At 68.2% G+C, this 16,539-nt stretch overlaps 4 protein-coding genes across 4 annotated transcripts; 2 read left to right on the forward strand and 2 right to left on the reverse strand.

Moving 5' to 3' along the window:
- Window positions 1-272: 272 nt before the first annotated feature.
- On the forward strand, window positions 273-2,971 carry F751_7002 (Low conductance mechanosensitive channel YnaI; the record flags this gene model as incomplete). Its single annotated transcript, XM_011402946.1, has 5 exons — window positions 273-1,334; window positions 1,577-1,810; window positions 2,125-2,245; window positions 2,421-2,670; window positions 2,827-2,971. The coding sequence occupies 5 exons, from the start codon at window positions 273-275 to the stop codon at window positions 2,969-2,971; spliced, it is 1,812 nt and encodes a 603-aa protein (XP_011401248.1).
- A 455-nt stretch (window positions 2,972-3,426) lies between these two features.
- On the reverse strand, window positions 3,427-4,573 carry F751_7003 (HVA22-like protein i; the record flags this gene model as incomplete). The annotated part of the gene is made up of 4 exons (XM_011402947.1): window positions 3,427-3,914; window positions 4,046-4,176; window positions 4,295-4,387; window positions 4,539-4,573. The coding sequence occupies 4 exons, from the start codon at window positions 4,571-4,573 to the stop codon at window positions 3,427-3,429; spliced, it is 747 nt and encodes a 248-aa protein (XP_011401249.1).
- A 452-nt stretch (window positions 4,574-5,025) lies between these two features.
- On the reverse strand, window positions 5,026-7,621 carry F751_7004 (putative tRNA N6-adenosine threonylcarbamoyltransferase, mitochondrial; the record flags this gene model as incomplete). Its single annotated transcript, XM_011402948.1, has 6 exons — window positions 5,026-5,187; window positions 5,308-5,502; window positions 5,768-5,863; window positions 5,978-6,211; window positions 6,481-6,755; window positions 7,564-7,621. 6 exons carry the CDS (start codon window positions 7,619-7,621, stop codon window positions 5,026-5,028), a joined length of 1,020 nt encoding a protein of 339 aa, XP_011401250.1.
- Window positions 7,622-7,825: 204 nt separating this feature from the next.
- On the forward strand, window positions 7,826-15,673 carry F751_7005 (Histone-lysine N-methyltransferase ATX3; the record flags this gene model as incomplete). The annotated part of the gene is made up of 18 exons (XM_011402949.1): window positions 7,826-7,915; window positions 8,059-8,211; window positions 8,617-9,325; window positions 10,039-10,151; window positions 10,350-10,577; window positions 11,263-11,352; window positions 11,537-11,659; window positions 11,774-11,882; window positions 12,111-12,758; window positions 12,899-13,050; window positions 13,273-13,320; window positions 13,456-13,644; window positions 13,938-13,991; window positions 14,291-14,584; window positions 14,846-14,916; window positions 15,046-15,184; window positions 15,332-15,450; window positions 15,598-15,673. 18 exons carry the CDS (start codon window positions 7,826-7,828, stop codon window positions 15,671-15,673), a joined length of 3,405 nt encoding a protein of 1,134 aa, XP_011401251.1.
- Window positions 15,674-16,539: the final 866 nt, after the last annotated feature.

Genomic DNA, 16,539 nt, shown 5'->3' on the forward strand with positions numbered 1-16,539 from the left:
CCAGATTCCTGGGACCCAACGGAAACTTACTGACCCCCCTATCAATTTTCCAATCACACCCTCTTACACCACGCATGCACTCCCAAGAGTGTCCTGTTGTGAATTGCCCAAGGTGACGAGCGCTGGTGCGCTGAGCAGGGCAGCGGCAGTCTCTCCCGGTGTCGGATCAGTTATGAGGGTGGTTAGGGCCGGCCCGCGATCGACCCCGGCAACAGGAATTTCCGATCGCGAACACCCTCAAGTCCGTGTTGCAGCGAGTCGCAACCACGTCCATGCCGGAGACCCCTGCCCACCCCGCCACACAGACGCATGGATACAGCATGTTATCTGCATCCAACATGCCGTTGGGACGCCCGTTCGTCGCGGCGTCCCGCTCCTGGCCGGGTCCCAGGCGCCTAGCGATCTCCAGGCACGCCCGGCGCGTTGGGCTCGAGCGCCTGCGCCCCCCTTCCCCCCTCCGAGAGCCCGCTCGCTTCTGTCCCCGCGCCAACTCGTCCAGTACTCCCTCCCCAGGGGGCTACGGCGGCCCCGGCAGTCGGTGGGTGACCACCACCCCACCCGAGCCCCCCCCCAAGCCCCCCACCGAGGTCCCTGCCGCCAGCACCCCCTTCGAGCTGCGCCCCTACCACTACGCCACCTTCCTGTGCCTGCTGGTGGGCGGCCTGCTCTTCCTCACCGTCCTGCTGTACGCCACCAGCGACGGGCTGGGCTTCCGCGGCGCCACGGTCAAGGTGATCAAGCGCTTCCTGAAGACCGTGGCGCTGCGCCAGGTGCTGGGCATCCTGGGCGCCATGACCTTCGTCCAGTACGGCCTGTCCCCGCTGCTCAAGTCGCTGCGCGGCGCCATGGACGCTCAGGGCCCCTGGGAGAAGTCGGCTGAGCACTACATCCTGCGCGAGCTGCACAAGCCCCTCAACTTCCTGTTCATCGTGGCGGCCTTTGCCACGCTGGCCGAGAACTTCCTGCCCCAGCTCATCGCCATCCCCAAGAGCGTGCTGCAGACCATGGTGCGCAGCACGCTCAGCCTCACCCTGGTCCTCTCCATCGCGCGTGTGGCGCTGAACATCAAGGCCCGCGGAATGCGTGAGGCCCTCTGGCTGCTGGAGCTCAAGGCGGAGACCACGCGCCAGCGCCGCATGGAGGCCATTGACAAGCTGGTCTCCCTGCTCATCTATGTGGTTGCCGCCGTGTTCTCGCTCCAGGCTCTGGGCCTGGACGTCAACTCCGTGCTGGCCATCGGCGGCGTGGGAGGCCTGGCAGTGGGTCTGGCGGGGCGGGAGATCCTGGAGAACCTCTTCACGGGCCTCATCATCCTCTCCAGCAACCCTTTTGAGGTGGGGTTGTGGCGTACTCGTCGTATGGGGGTGTTGGAGGAAGCTTTGGTGGGATGGCAGTTCGCCTTAGGGACTCTCTGCTGCCATCAGCTCGTCCTCCCTGCCTGGACCTTGGCCCTCGGATCCTACTCCAGCTGCCGTGTTGAAGGGGCCCCTTCGCAGTCCCCCCCCACCCCCAACCCCCAACCCAACCCCCAAACAAGAAGAGGATAATACCTCCAACCCATGTCACCCCCCTGCAGGTGGGCGAGGAGGTACTGTTCCGCCCCACCTCTGGCCAGGTGGTGGAGGGCATCGTGGTGGACGTGGGCTGGTACCGCACCACCATCCGCTCCTTCGAGCGCGAAATCTACACCATCCCCAACTCCGTCTTCTCGCGCACCGTGGTCCTCAACGTCACGCGCAAGGTCAAGGAGTGGCGCTTCTACGAGTTCCTGGGCATCCGGGTGGAGGACACGCGCCGCGTGGAGGCTGTGGTCAACGACATGCGCAAGATCCTGCGACAGGTGGGCGCGGGAGTGGGTCGGCGGGTGGGAGGGAGTGGGTCGGCGGGTGGGAGGGAGTGGGTCGGCGGGTGGGAGGGAGTGGGTCGGCGGGTGGGAGGGAGTGGGTCGACGGGTGGGAGGGAGAGTGTCGGCGGGTGGGAGGGAGAGTGTTGGCGGGTGGGAGGGAGAGTGTCGTCGGGTGGGGGAGAGTCCAGGGACTGGGCTTGGACGGCATCTGGCTGGTGGGGGCCGAGGGGCGGTGTGCATGGAGTCTGACCACACCCCAAACCCCCTCCATCCCGCAGGACACGCGCGTGATCCAGCGGCTGCACCGCCGCGTGTTCCTGGACAAGATCACTCGGGACCAGGCCACGATCTACACCTCCTTCTACGTGGAGGCCCTGAACCGTGACTCCTTCATGGCCAGTGAGTTTCGCGCTGTGCTTTGTTAGCTGGTCATCTTGGAGGGAAGGGTGGCCGCTGAGGGGCCATGGAGATCCGGGTTCCTGGGGGGCCCAGGCAACGCACACACCTCACGAGTGTGCCTGCTCGCCCCTTGACATTCGACCCCTCACCACACCATGATGACCTCCTGCCGCAGTCAAGCAGGACCTGCTCCTCGCGTTCCGCGACTGTGTGGAGAGGAACGGGGCTACCATGGCGCTGAACCGGCTGCAGCTGGAGATGCTGCCCGGCGGGTCTGGCAGCGGCAACGAGCTGGCCGCGCTGTCGCTGCAGGCGCCGACGGCGCCGACCGTGGACGCCACGCGCCTGCCTGCTCTGGCAGACGGTACGTCCGACGGGTCGGGGGACGACGACGAGAGCGAAACCTACCTGGACGCACGGGAGCCGTGCCGAGAGGGCGAGAGCGGGGAGGGAGGTGAGGGCGAGGATGCCGCCGCCTCCTCCAACATCGTCCCCGCCGCCTCGGGCGGCGTGGCGGGGCCGGGGCCGGCGCCCCACGACGCCCCCAGCGGCCCCGCGCCGCCCGCACAATCGCAGCCCAGGGTCATGGCGGCGGCCGTGGGCTCCGCATCGGCCTCCCTCTCCGCCACGGCCGCGGTGTTCACGCAGCCGGGGGTCCAACGCCGGATCAGCGGCGGCCTGGCAGACGCCGGGGATGCTGCGGCGCAGGCCCCAGGCGGCGTGTGAGCCTTGTTCGGCACGTAGATTATTGGGGGGGGGGGGGTCCCCGTCGCGGCGGTCTGCCACCCCGCGAGGGTGTTGCCCGTGTGCATCGGCACTCGACCACATTGTGTGCTCCTCTCTGACCCTCACCCCCCACACACGCATTGTATAACCCTCACCTGCACACCCATTGCCCCTGCCCCCGCATTGGCGGGCAGCCTTGGATCCAATTTTTTGAGAGCCACTCCCGCACCTGACGTCACACCTGACCTGACATGTAACAGAGAAGACAGGAGACACTGCCGGCGTAGAGTACAGGGGCACCACAAGAGGGTTTTCAGCAAGGATGTCGGGGTGAGCGTCGGGGAGTGAGCGGTGATGGTGGAGGATGTGGCAGAATGTCAACAGATGGGAGAGTTTCGCCTGGCATCTCAGGGGCCCGCGCTCTGCATGACCGGCCCCACTCATCGACCCACGCCTCAGTCGAAGCTCCACACGGAGTCGATGAGGTCCTGCAGCGGGGCAATGCGCCCCGCATGCTTGGCCGGCGGGCTGGCCTGCGGCGCCGCGGCCCAGGTCGCGGCAGCCCCGACCTCGGCGCCCTCGCTGGGCCTGGCGGAGGACGACGCCGTGGCCGCCTGCGAGGCGGCCTCGCCCGACCCATATGTCTGGCCGTGGACGCTGCGCTCGCTGCCGGCGGCGGCGGCGGGATTCTGCCGGTGACCCGCCGCCGCACCCGGCTTGGGCGGACCGGCCCCGGCGGGCGCCACCAGCTGGTACCCCGTCAGCCCCGTTAGCGCCGCCATGGCCTTGGCCTGGGCGGCGGAGGCCACCCAGGCAGCCTGCTGGCCGAAGACGCTGGTCAGCCAGCCCTGACTGGCGGCCACCGTCTGGTCGAAGACCTCGCGGTGGGCCGCCATGTACGGCTCGACGTAGCTGCCCCACACGTAGTCAGTGCCCTTCAGACCTGCGGTGCGTATGAGGGGGGTGCGAGCTGAGGAGTGTCTGCCATGACCGACATGGGTTGCCCCGGGGTGCTCCATGCCAGCCCCTGCTAGGGTCAGCCCTGTAACATCCCCCCCACCTCTGATAATCCACACAACCCCGCATGCTTGCCTGGGTACCACAGGAACACCACGAAAACAAGCTTCATCTCGTTGTAGAAAGGGAACCAGAACAGGAAGATGTCGACGATGGGCATGGCGGCAGACAGACATCCCATTATGCACCTGGGCCAGGGAGGGATGATGGAGGGGGTTTTGGCATGGACGGATTCCTGCGCCCATCGAACGGAGCACCTGGGGGAAGCTCAGGGCCCCAGCGCAATGCGCGAGACCCACGACGCACCAGAATTTGCACCATAGCACCATTCGCTCGGCATTAAGCTCCTGCAAGGCTATGTAGCAGGAGTAGGCTGGGTAGAGGTAGCCCACCACGCTCCTGGGTCATGGAAACGGGAGACGCGTTTGGGAGGGCGACGGTGTCTCGGCACGACCCCGATGCACCCACAAGCTTCAGGGTCCAGGGCATCGTTGGACGGAGGGCTTGATCACACATCGGGCGCAGCAGATCAAGCCTCCTGCGTACTCACATTACGAGCCTCGCGACAAACGTGCCGAGGAACATGCTTGCACGCTTGGCGGATCACGCTGCCGGCCTCCTCGCCATGCGAGCTTGGTAATCCACGATCTTTGAGTGGGATGACAGATTCTCACATGCGCGACCGAAGCACAAGAAGGGCGAAGTTGGCAAGGACGATGTATCGCTTGCGCCCTGCGGGTGCGGTGACATGATACTGCCTGCATCCTGGGGTTCTTCATTATGGGGTCCAACCCTCGGCATTGAGGCGCAGGATGTCTTGCATGATCACACGGCAAGATATTAAGGATAGAAAGGGTTTGTCATCCAAACCGGCATATTGACGCCAGGTTGGGATAACGGCAAAGAAGGGAGGCGGTCAGCATGCCAAGGTCACGGGAACTAGTCGGGGGAGTTTCTGGCCGGGCCTCTCTCAGTCTCCGCGCACATACACTCTGGGCCCTGCTGAGGCGCACCCTGTCTGGCGGTCTGCACGGGAGTCATGGGGTCTGGGCCGCCTCCATCGCGGCCTGCTCCGCCACCAGCTGGGTCAGGCTAGGGAAGATGCGCTGCTTCTTGGCGCTGCGCGCAGCCTCCGCGGCCATGTTGGGGTGGCGCTCCCCGGTCAGCGGCCATCGCGGCTTCACGTCCTCCCAGTCCCGCTCCACCACGGGGGCCGGGGGCGGCGCGGCCAGCGTCGCCGCCCCCGCCGCCACCGCCTCCTGCGCCGCCCAGGCCACCATCACGCCGTTGTCGGCGCAGAGGGCGGGGGGTGGAGCCACCAGCTCCAGCCCGGCGCGGGCCGCCACATCGGAAAGCGCGGCGCGCACGGCGGCGTTGGCCGCCACACCCCCTGACACCACCAAGTGGCGAACGCCGGGGTCGGAGGCCGCCGCCCATTGCGCCGCGCGCGCCGTGCGATCGGCTAGGTGCCGGACGGCCGCCCGCTGGAAGCCTGCCGCCAGGTCGTCCTGGACCTGCATGGCCGTGTGAGCGCGGGGTGGGTGGGTGAGGCTGGTAGAGCGTCTGAAGGGGCGTGCAGAGAGAGCTGGAGAGTGTTTCCATCATTGCAACGCTGGCGGGCTGGGGAGAGACGACCGGTGGTTTGAACCATCCAGTGGATGGTGCTGCACACGTCATGATACCCATGTACGCAGGACGACAAAGTCGTCCTGCCCGGTGCACACCCGAATGCTTATCCCCCCACACATTAACACAAACATTCCAGCTCCAAGCCCCCACCTTCCCACGGAGCGGCTGGCCCTCGGCGGGGAGGTGGCGACCGGCGGCCACCCTCACCGCCGTCTTCAGGCCGGCAAAGGAGAAGTTGCAGTTGGCCTGGCGGGCCATGGGGACGGTGAAGGGGAAGGCAGCGGGGTCCCCCCGCGCCGCCGCCGCCTCCACGGCCGCGCCGCCGCTGGGCAGCAGCGGCAGGCCCAGCATGCGCGCCACCTTGTCGTAGGCCTCGCCCGCGGCATCGTCCAGGCTGGTGCCCAGCAGCGTGTAGCGCCCCACGCCGTGCACCAAGGTCAAAAGGTTGTGGCCCCCGGACACCAGCGCACAGAGGTAGGGGAATCGCACGCCGGAGCCCATGCGCGCCATGAGCGCATGTGCCTCCATGTGGTGCACCGGGATCAGGGGCAGGCCGTGCGTGGCCGCCAGCTGGCGCGCGGCGCGCACGCCCACCTGCGGGCCGGCGCGGGGTGGTGGTGGTGGTGATGGCGCGTGGGGGGGGTGGGTAGAGCGGGAACGAACAGCCATCTCGTGCTCGACTTCCTTGGCCACAGTGGCTCACGTGCCAGGGGTGTGGGAGGCCGACGGCAGGGTGCGGCGATGGCATCCAACCTTCAGGGACCATGATGACATCACACCAGCCAAAGGCCAGCACGCCTGATGCATGAATGACCCCGACACTATCAGGCCGAGAGAGTCAGTCCTCCCTCGCGCCTGCGCACCTTGAGGCACAGGCTGAGGCCGGGCCCGACGGTGACGGCGACGGCTGCCAAGTCCTGGGGCCGCACCCCGGCCTGATCCAGGGCCTCGGCTATGCATCCCTCCATGGCGGCGGCGTGCGCCTCCTGGGCCAGGTTGGGGACCACTCCGCCCCAGGCCGCGTGGATGGCTGCCTGCCCTGCTAACGAGGCTCCCAAGATACGGCCATCCGGGGAGACGATGCCCACTCCCGTGTCGTCGCAGCTGCTCTCGATGCCCAGAATCAGGCGCGGAAGCGCTGGCGGGGGAGAGGTTGGGGGTGGAGCGCTTCCAGGGGCAGTGATCTGGGGCAGCAGGCGTGGGAGTCGGAGGAAGGGTACCGGCACTGCATGGGGATCCGATAGCCTGTGTGCACCACATGCGAGCGCCCATCGCCACCAAGATCGCCCTTTCCTCTACCTCTAGATGTGCTGTGCACCCGAACATGCGCACGAGATCCATGGCAACGCAGGAAGGGGCGCAGAGGGGTGAACGCTCGGATGCAGACCCCTCGCATCAGGGCAGGCGAGGGAGCCGCACCCAGCTGAAATACCCAGAAATCGTTCGAGGTGCACCTTATGCTAGCATATCGCCAGCCAAATTGTGTAGACGGTGCGGTGTATTCAAGGCCCATCCCCTGTTCCTCCATTACGTGGAGGGCTCCGCAGTACCCAGCAGAGTTTTGATGTCCTATTAAGAACCCTGCCGAGAGGGAGCTCCGACTGTTCTCCCCCACTGCCCCTTGAGACACGGTGCAATTTGACTACTGACATAGCTTGGAATGTACAGGTGTCGCAGGGAAGACAACCCTGCGGGATAGCCAAGGGGAGCGCACGGCTGGAAGGATGTCAGCTCGGGCAAGCCTGTTGGCGGATCTTCGGGAGGCAGAGATCGTTTTGGCAACAAAGCGGCCTCGACGGCCCATCAAAGCCATTGAATTCTTTGGGCAATCCCTACGACAGGTAGGACCCCCTTCACCGGTGTGTGGTGCTGGAGAGGGTGGGTCGGGGATGGTCCCGGCTGCGCGTCCGAAAGGCTCCTCCCTGCACCCAAACTTTGGTTCCGACCTAACACACCGCTACAAAGCGTGACCATGCGTGCATTACATCGGCATAAGGGGCGCATTGTCCGTCCCTGCCTCCCGTCTGTCGTATCGTATTGGACTGCGCATGGTTTGGACATCGAACTGAGGACTAGTTTCCTGTGGTGCTCTTCCCTGGTTCGCCCAGCATCACCTGCGTTAATTGCTGGCCACCTCCCTGGGCTAAATTCTCCAGCTCACAGTCTCTGCCCCACGCTCGCCACCCATCAGCGGTCCTCTCTTCCGCCATGCAGGAGTACAATGCGAATATCGACACACCAGAGGGCCAGGTCGAGTTTCATCGCTTCCTAGTGAATGTGGGTACCGGCGCCCATGGGGTGAGGGTTTAAGGCAGGCATTCATAGCCAGGGAGATTTGTTCTCCCTTGATCCAGCAAGCTCTGGACTTCCCACTCCACGGGCATCACCTATCCATCTCCTAACCAACCCTTCCCTCACGGCCCTCCCCCAATCGCGTGCAGGCTTGGCAGGAGACCCCTCCCCAGAAGCGCGACCTGTACGAGCACGCAGCCGCCAACGACGAGCAGCGCTACCTGCGCGAGCAGCACGACTACAAGGGCTGGCAGCAGCACGCGCTCAACCTCCAGCGCCAGCTGGCGACCGACGGCGGGGGCGTCCGCCCCGGGCTGGACCCCTACTACGCCCGCCTACTTCAGCAGCAGCAGCAGCAGCAGCAGCATTACATGCAGCAGCAGCAGCCGCAGCTTGGACCTTCTAGCCAGGCCAGGGAGTCATCCCTGAGCCCCACCTATATGCAGCAGCAGCAGCAGCAGCAGCTGGGGAGGCAGCAGCAGCAGCAGGGGTACCCCAGCTTCCACGAGCAGCGGGCAGCCCACGTTCAGCTGCATGCCCAGCGACTGGCGGGCACCGGCTCCCCAGACGTCGGGCCGACGGGGCACGGGGCACCTGGGCCAGGGCCGGGCCCAGAGTGGTCTGTGGACTCGCGCGGCAGCCACCCGCAGCAGGGCCAGGGCTGGGCCGGCGGCGCGCCGGGCGCCCAGGCGCACGCCAAGCGCGAGCTGCCCGGCGGCAGCCCCGACCCTGGTGACGCGCTGGCCGCAGGCCCCCCCGCCAAGCGCCCGACGCCGTCGTCGGAGCCGGCACCGGGGACGAATCCCCCGGGGGCCCAGGCCACCGTGGCCGTGACGTGCGGCGCGATGCACGGCCGCCTGCACATCGCCGACCAGCGTGTGGCGTGCGAGTGCCAGGCCTGCGAGTTGAAGCCGGAAGCGGAGCGCCTCATGTCCTGCACCCAGTTCGAGGTGCACGCGGGCGCGGGGTCGGCCAAGAAGTGGAAGACCTCGCTCAAGGTGCCGCCGGGGGCGGAGCCGGAGGTGCGGGCCGGCGGCAACGGCATGCCCATCGGGCGCTGGCTGGACCTGCGCGGGTACGAGGCGGGACGCGCCGGGGCTCGACCCCGGCAGGAGGGGCAGGGCGCGGGCGGCGGCGCCGGGGCCTCCCCGGCCCAGCCCGCGACGGAGCGCCCGGTGCGGGCGGTGCAGCCGCGCCGTGCCGACTCGACCTCGGCCTCCTTCGGGTCGCGGGCGGGGGAGGCCGAGGAGGGCGGGCAGAGCGCGACGGCGGGGCAGTTTGTCAAAGCGGAGAGCGCCGCGCACGGCGGCGCGGCGGCGGCGGCGGCGGCGGCGGCAGGCAGCACGGCCACCAAGCCCAACCCTGCCGCGCAGCTCGCGGCCGCCGCCTGGACGGCGGGGATGAAGCGGCCCCCAGGTTGGAAAGGGGGGAGCCGCAGGGCCTGAGGGGCCGCTGGTTTTTTTGTGTGTATTGGAGGGGAGCGCTTGGGCGGGCAAGGGGCTGTAGGCAAAGTACGGGCGAGGGTAGGTGGTGCTTGGCAGTCCTGTCGTGGAGAAGACTGTTGCCTGCCTCGGACTTGGCAGCCCAACAGCTGTGCTGGGCAGCCAGGCCGGCTGCATGTGTCACTGTCCCGGCTCAACTGTGAACAAGCAACCTTTCCCTGCCGCTGACCGCTCCGACCCCCGCCCCGCACAGGCCGCCCGCCCAAGGACGGCATCTACCGCCCCGAGCGCCTCGCAGCCGCTGCCGCGGCCGCCGCGGCCGCCGCTGCTGCGGCCGCCGTCATACAGCCCAAGGTGGAGGGGCGAGAAGCCCCGGCCTACCAGCCCTGGCTGGACATCCCAGAGGGTGAGGCGGCAGGGTGGAGGTCTGTTGGCCTGATCCTGGCAGGGCGATGGGTGACTGCCTGGTCTGCGGGGTGCTGCCCCTGTCATCAATCACGGGTGTGGCTCGGGTGTCATGTCCCTGCGATCCTGCATTGCCCACCCCAGCATTCTGAGTGCAATACCACGAAGAAATATGCAGCGCCTCCAGCGCGGCGTCCCTCCTCCTTCGGCCTACTCCCCCTTTTCATTCCCCTTCACACACACGCTGACCGTCCCCCCCCCCCCCTCCTCCCTCCGCCGCAGGTCGCTGCCACGTGATCCGGGTACGGTGGGCGGGGGAGCGCTGCGCGGTGTGCGACGCCGATGCTGACACCGACTTTGACCAGCTGGTCTCCTGCGACGGCTGCGGGCTGACCGTGCACCAGAGCTGCTATGGCGTGCCCGAGGCACCCGCCCAGGACGACCTCTGGTTCTGCGCGGCCTGCGAGGCCGGGGACGGGCCCGACCCGGGCCGCGCCGCGCCGCCGCAGTGCTGCCTGTGCCCCGTGGCGGGCGGCGCGCTGCGCCCCGCGGCGGTGGCGCCCGGCCTCTGGGCGCACCTCACGTGCATGCAGTGGATCGGGGAGCTGTCGGTGGGCGACATGGCCAGCATGAGCCCCGTGCTGGGCATCGAGGCCATCCAGCGCGAGCGCTGGGAGCTGACCTGTGGCGTGTGCCGCCAGCGCTGCGGCGCCAAGATCCAGTGCCGCGCCTGCTACGCGGCCTACCACCCGCTCTGCGCGCGCGTGGCGGGGTACAGCATGGAGGTGGTGGAGGCGGGGGCGGGGGAGGGCGTGGCCCTGGTCAGCTACTGCGCACGCCACGCGCCGCCCGCGCCACAGCTGGCCGCGGTCAAGCGCCTGGACGCGGCGGAGGAGCGGGGGGACCTGCCGGACCTGGCGGCGGCGCCGCCGGCGCTCTGGAATGCGCAGCCCTTCGAGCTGGCGCCGCGCTGCGCGCTGCCGCGCTGCGAGGCAGGCGCGGCGCGGTGCCAGGCCGTGCTGCGCTGGCACCGTCAGAGCCACGGCACGGGGACGGGGGTGTCCTCCACCGCCGGGTTCTGGATCCCGGAGGCACCGGCCGCGCCGCCTCCGGGCAAGCCTGGCGAGGGGCCCTGGGCCCCCTCCCCCGCCCGCTCAGCGCAGGCGGGGGAGGGGGGGAGGGCGGGCGCGGCGGCGGGCGGGGCGCGGGGCCGCGCGCCAGCTTCTCGCGTGCAGGGGCCCAGCCCGGACCCCAGGCCCTGGTCCTGGAGCAAGACCCCGACCCCGTGAGCCGGGATGATTACGTTTGGGGTGCAGGGGGGGGGGAGGCGGCAGGGTGGGTGTGAGAGTCAGGGGCACTCTCGAGCGTGGGCGCAAGCGGCCGCCCCTTCATACACGGCAGAACGCCTGGGTTGCAAGGATGCCAGACGAGCCTCAACACCCCGCCATGCTGCTCCCACATGCGACGCCTCTGCCCACCTTTACTTCACTCCAACCTCACACCCAGGTCGAGCTGGTGCCGCTGGAGGAGGGCCTGCTGGAGGAAATCACCTTCACCTGCGGCGGGCGGCACGCGGTGCTGGCCCTCAGATCACAGGTTCGTGTGGGGGAGAGGAAAGGGTGACCAGCACGGGCGTGGCATGGGATGAGGGATGGCGCGGCGGGGCAGGAGGTCCTGGAGCCCACCGGTATCGGAGACGGCGCTGAAGATGTGGCTGGGACCTCCAATCGCATACCCTTGCCCTCACCCGCCCGTAAACCTCCTGCAACCGTACTCGCAGCGTGTGCTGTACAACGGCCAGGAGATGGCGCCCTCGCGCTTTGAGGTCATGTGTGGCAAGCCGGACGCGAAGAAGTGGAAGATGTCCTTCTGGCGCACCGACGCCGACGGCGAGCCCATAGAGGTGAGGGGGCGGCTGATTAAGCCATGCTCCGACGGCAAACCGGCCAAAGTACGCATGCTTGCTCTCCAGACACAATGTCCACTGCTCTCCTCATTCATCAACCCCCTCACACAGTCCATGCACGACTGGCTGTCCCGCTATGGCCTGGATCGCAAGGCGCTGGATGCCCTGGCCCGAAACTTTGCGGCACATGAGGCGTACGAATCCCATGTTGCAGGCACAGGTGGGTGCAGTGGAGGTCGTTGGTGGGGTTGGCAAGGTACAGGTGGGCTACCGTCGTGTGGAGTAGAAGAGGAACTGCACTGCTTGCCAGCAACACGAGGTTGCGCGGTGACCTGCAGCCCTGGGGACGACAGGCCCCCCCGCTTTAACTTGAAGCCTGTCTGCTTATTTGCGTGCGTGCACCCCCACCCCTGCGTGGCTAGAAACTTATCCCCCACCCACGCTGCAGTGGCTCTTGTGCTGGAGGACATCCTGCTGTCCTTGGGAGCATCCCCTTACGATCCCAGTGACGATGATGAGGGATCTGGCGGCAAGGATGAAGCCAGCGGCGATGAGGCTGGCGAGGAGGCGGCGGTCCACGACGAGGCCCAGGGGGAGCAGCCAAGGGCACCAGGGCAGGAGCTTATCAGCGGCGTGGACGAGCCTGTGCCCCCATTAGCCGCCACCCAGCAGTCTGCCGCGGCCGGCGAGGGTGAGGAGCCTGGTGTGAATGATGAAGCGGACGAGGATGAGGAGACGGACGAGGAGGTCACCGAGGCACCGCTGGAGCCGGAGCGGGGTGCGCCGTCAGAGGATCGCCCCGGCGCCCATCACATGGCTGAGAGCGGGGATGATGAGGGCCCTCAGTCGCCAGCGCACGAGGCATCCCCGGCCGCGAGTGCGCAGGAGGGCGAGGACAGCGAGGGTACGCAGCCGTGCTCTCCTGTCTCGGGCCCCGGCACGAGCGCCGGTGCCACCTCCGCCGGCGCGAGGGCATGGGATGCCCTCGGCGAGCGTGGGGCAGGGGAGGAAAGCGCGGGCATGGACGTGACGGTCCAGGGCATCGAGGCGGATGCTTTCCCGGGCGAGCCCCCGGCCGAGGCCAAGCTGGACCCCGGTGCGTGAGCGAGTGGGGGTCTTCAGATGGTGTGGTGCCATGAGACCCAGGAGATAGAGTCAGCTGGTGCAGTGAGGCGGCCGCACCCCGTCTTACCCACCTCACCACACAGCAACCCCTTTGGCACCCCCTTCACACAGGAACCCTGGTCCCATCCGCGCCCGTCATTCTTGCCGGTATGTGGGTGCGGGTTTACTGGCCGGATGACAGGGAGTGGTACCTTGGTCAGGTGGTCGGGGAGGATCCTGCCAACCCAGCTTCTCATCGCGTGCTCTACAAGCTGGACGGAGAGGTGGGTCCTGGGTGATGAGCACACAAGGATAGAGTGTGAGGGGACTGATTGCATGAGCAAAGAGTGCTCGGGCGCACCCGTCCTGTAGCTGTCTTTTGGTGCAGGTGCCGCGGGTAGTCGAGCATTCATGTTCTGGGATTTGCAAGGCGCCGATTGCTCATTCGGAAGCCCGATGCCGACATCAAAGGAACCCCCTCCCTACCTCACTCTCAAAACTCACAGGAGGAGAGCCTGGACCTGCGTGCGGAGGCCGCCGCAGATCGGCTGCAGGTCCTGCCTGGGTCGGAGGAAGCCGCCTGGCCCGCCGCCCACGCAGCCCAGCCCGACGAGCGGCCACAGGCCGGCGGCCTGGCGGGCCCCCCCCGGCCCCACGCCAACCCCGCCGACGCGCCGGAGTCGGTGGAGGTGGTCTGCCGCGGCCTGCAGGGCACCTTCTTCCCGCAGCGCCTGGTGGTCCGGCTGGCCAATGGCACGGAGGTCTCGCCCACCGAGTTCGAGCGCCTGGCGGGGCGCGGCGCGGCCAAGAAGTGGAAGTCCACCATCCGCGTCGACCGCGGCGGCGGCCAGCCGGGCCTGACCGTCCAGGACTGGCTGGTGCGCAACGGGCTGGAGTCGGCGCGGCCGCCGCGGCCCAGCCGCGGCACGCTGGAAACCGTGTCGCGGCGCCAGGCCGCGTCAGCAGGCGCGCGGCAGGGGCCCGGTGCGCCAGGGTCCAGCGGGGGCCCCGCGCGCGACTCCAGCGTGGCGGCCAAGACCGGGCACCGCGAGGGCTGTGCCTGCGTCATCTGCAAGCAGACGCGGCGGGGGGGGGGCACGGCGTCGGCGTCCCCGGCCTCGTCCGCGCCGGCGCGGGCGGGGGCCGCCCGGCGTGGCGCGCGAGGAAGCAGGCCTACCTCCGCGCGCTGCCACACCTGGTCTCCTGCGGCGGGCTCAGCCACAAGGTTGGAGGCGGACTTTGGATCTGGGTTGGGGTGAACATGCAGGAGGTGGGAGCTTGGATGAGGAACCATGGGTCGAAGCTGTTGCAAGGAACGGACTTTTGGAGGCGCCTGGTGCCTAGCCTGCGAGTGGGATGTCTGCGCACCTGGTGCGCCCAGGAAGGTGGCCTCGGCCGGGTTGCACGGCCGAGCACCCTCCCAGGGCGCATCCGTCCCACCATGCCAATGGGCCCTCCCGTCCACGTTCCAGCCAGCTCCAGACGTCGTCCGCCTTGCCCCCTCTCACACTCATTCCTTTGCAGATGCACGAAGTGCCGCTGTCGCGGTGCTGGACGCCCGAGGACTGGGCCGGACACCGCGTGCGGCAGGCGCTGTGGGACCGCAAGGAGGGCAGGGCGCCGGGCGGGGGCGCGGACGTGTTGATCCCGGGCACCACCACGGCCGTCGTGAGCGGCGGCGGGGGGGGGGTGGTCCTGGACGCACCCTCAGCCCCCATCTCGCTGGGCTCCCTTGTGGCCCCGGCGCGCGCCCTGAGCCTGAAGGAGCGCCTGGAGATCTGCGACAGGACCGAGGGTGCACGGCTGGCGTTTGGCAAGGTGGGGACTCTGGTGGGTGCGGCAGCGTGATCTGGAAGGAGGGGCTCCTGTGGGAGGGAATGAGTGGGGCATGGGTGTTGCGAGCGGGAGGGAAAGTGTCAGAGAGGGGGGACGTATGGCTGCCGGTGAGGGGCGGCAGCGGGGACGTAAGCTGCAGGTCACGCACCCAGTCTGTCCCCTCCATATGGAGGCGCGAGACTGCTGTGAACTCCTTCTCACCCAGCCTCCACCCACCCAACACCCCTTCGGCCATGATTACAGTCCGGCATCCATGGCTGGGGCATGTTTGCCAAGGTTCCCATCAAGCAGGACAGCATGGTCATCGAGTACAGGTGAGGGGGTGGTGGTGGAAAGGAGGGAGCGGGGGCGCATGGGATGAGGCCGAGCACTTGTAACTATCGTGCCTCACGACCATCGAGTGCAAACCCATGGCGAGCATGCTCGATTCTCCACATTCGCAGGGGCGACCTCGTGCGCCAGCCCCTGGCAGACCTGAGGGAAGCGCAGTACAGGGCCAACGGCAAGGACTGCTACCTCTTCAATCTGGACGACGCCATTGTCATAGACGCCACCATGTGCGGCAACTGGGCACGCTTCACGGTGAGCGGAGTGGCAACGGGGTTTGGCGGGGGTGGTGGTGATCATGGATAGCGGGGCGGCCTTGGCCGAGTCACGCGAGCGCCGTGCGCTGCGATCCTCGTTCCCATCCCTCCACCCCCACCCCACCCCCCATCCCTGCGCACACAGAATCATTCCTGCAACCCCAGCACCTACACCAAGATCCTGAACATCGACGACCAGCCACGCCTCGTCTTCTTTGCCCGATTTGATATCCAGTTGGGGCAGGAGGTGACGTACAACTACAGGTGCGCCTGGTGGAGCAATGGGCGTGGGCTGGTTTGGAGAGGGGCCAGCACAGAAATCTACGAAGAGAGGAGGGGAAAGAGTGTGATGTCATAGGGTCACTCATGCACCCCTCAATCATCACAAATCACATCCTTTTGTTTGCTCAGGTTCAAGAGGGGGGAGGGCGAGGAGCAGCTGCCCTGCTACTGCGGAGCCCCCAACTGCACCGGATTCCTGAACTGATCCCGGCTCTGCTCATGCCTGTACTGTTGTACAGACACAGCGTTGCATCATGGGAAGACAGCGAGGCAGGGGGGTGGAGAAGGTTTAGGGGAACAAGGAAGGGTGCGGGGGACTCGGTACGGGCCTTCGAGAAGCATTCTTCTGCGCAGGGGTCAAAACATGTCAGCGCCGGCGGCGTGCGGCCGGCGCGGCCTTGGTCACCCCCCCGCCCCGCACGCCGCGCATTGATGCGCGGCTGGCCCCCGCCCGGGGTCCGGCAACGACGGAGCCGACGCGGGCGGGAGAACTTCGCGTGGCGCCGGCTGGGGCCGCCGCCGAGTCCACCTTGGAGCTGGGGCGTGAATTCGCACGGGTGAGAGCCGCGTCCAGCGCAGGACTCGTGCCGGGCTCCTCCGACTCCTTCGCCGGTGGGGGCGGGGTGGCTTGGGCCCCCGGCGGTGCCTCGCCGGCGAGGACGACCGACTCCGGTGCCGCATCCTCTCCAGCGCCAGGCACCAACGCCGCCGGGCTGCTTCCGGGACCCTCCCCGCCGGCTCCGGGGTCCGACGCCTCACCTCCGCCATCCAGCCCACTCGCCAGCCCCTGGCCTGCCCCCTGGCCCCCCGCCTCCGCGCCGGCCCTGCCGTGCAGCTCCTCCAGCGGCACGTACTTGAACTTGGGCGGCAGGCGGCTGTTGGCTGCCGCGGCCTCGCGTGGCGTCATCACGCGCTCGCGGTCGATGCGCAGCGCCGCGGCCGCCCCCGCGTTGCCCGCCGCCGCGTCGCCCGGCGTGGCGATGGCAGCCAGCGAGGGCGGCACGCCCAGCGGCGCGGTCTGCGCGGCGGCCGCGGCGGCCGCCCGGCCGCCCGCGGCGGCGGCCTTGCCGC

This window comes from Auxenochlorella protothecoides (assembly GCF_000733215.1).
Source record: "Auxenochlorella protothecoides strain 0710 unplaced genomic scaffold scaffold99, whole genome shotgun sequence".
NCBI classification, from domain to species: Eukaryota; Viridiplantae; Chlorophyta; class Trebouxiophyceae; order Chlorellales; family Chlorellaceae; genus Auxenochlorella; species Auxenochlorella protothecoides.